The sequence below is a fragment of the Gymnoscopelus microlampas genome, assembly GCF_963454915.1.
Source record: "Gymnoscopelus microlampas genome assembly, chromosome: 4".
Taxonomy (NCBI): Eukaryota; Metazoa; Chordata; class Actinopteri; order Myctophiformes; family Myctophidae; genus Gymnoscopelus; species Gymnoscopelus microlampas.
The window spans coordinates 28,403,334-28,404,023 of record NC_139941.1 but is presented as its reverse complement, the minus strand read 5'-3'; the positions used below and the strand labels follow the sequence as shown (position 1 = coordinate 28,404,023).

Below are 690 nucleotides of genomic sequence, written 5' to 3'. Positions count from 1 at the left end.
ACTCTGGCAGGACTCGACACAGAAGAGAGAGAAAGAAAGGACAGAAAGGGGCAAGCCAGAGGACCACGGGAGGCAAGGGCAAAACCAGCGGAGAAGACACCGGGAGGAGGAGTGGTGGGAGAAGACGAGTGAGTGGAGGAGGCATAGGGCGAGGGGACAGAGGACGAGGACAGGGCTGCATGCTAAAACAGATCCACCTCAACGTGTCAGACCTGGGACTGGGCTACCGCTCCGGCGAGGAAATGATATTCAGGTACTGTTCTGGACCCTGCAGGAAGTCCGAGACCAATTATGACAAGATCCTCAACAATCTCGCCAACAACAGGAAGTTTCCGCCCAAAGACACCCCGCCGCACGCCTGCTGTCGGCCAACAGCGTTTGACGACGACCTCTCGTTTTTGGATGACAACATGATCTACCACACTGTGAGGAGGCACTCTGCCAGGAAGTGCGGTTGCGTATAAGGGAGCGGGGAGAGGGTGTAAGGCAAGGTGTCATTTTGTTTTGCACCGACTCCCACTCATGATTTCTGGAGTCTGTCAAAGGATGAGGAAATAATACAATGAAGACACTGGCATCAATGTACACAGTGATAGCCTGAGTGTTCATTTAAAGGGTCCATTTGGTTTCATGTGTACACTCTGAGTTAAATTAAGCCTCAGGATTTGTACAGTGTGTCCATTGTCTGAC

At 52.0% G+C, this 690-nt stretch overlaps 1 protein-coding gene across 1 annotated transcript in view; it reads left to right on the top strand.

The window, feature by feature from the left end:
• The window catches only part of LOC311043726 (glial cell line-derived neurotrophic factor-like), a gene marked incomplete at its 3' end in the record, with an annotated part of 2,283 nt that extends 1,819 nt beyond the window's left edge, over positions 1 to 464 (top strand). Inside the window, exon 2 of the mRNA XM_084055081.1 lies at positions 1 to 464. This exon is cut by the window's left edge and continues 135 nt beyond it. Coding sequence (XP_083911207.1) covers positions 1 to 464 — 464 coding nt within the window.
• Between the last annotated feature and the right edge of the window lie 226 nt (positions 465 to 690).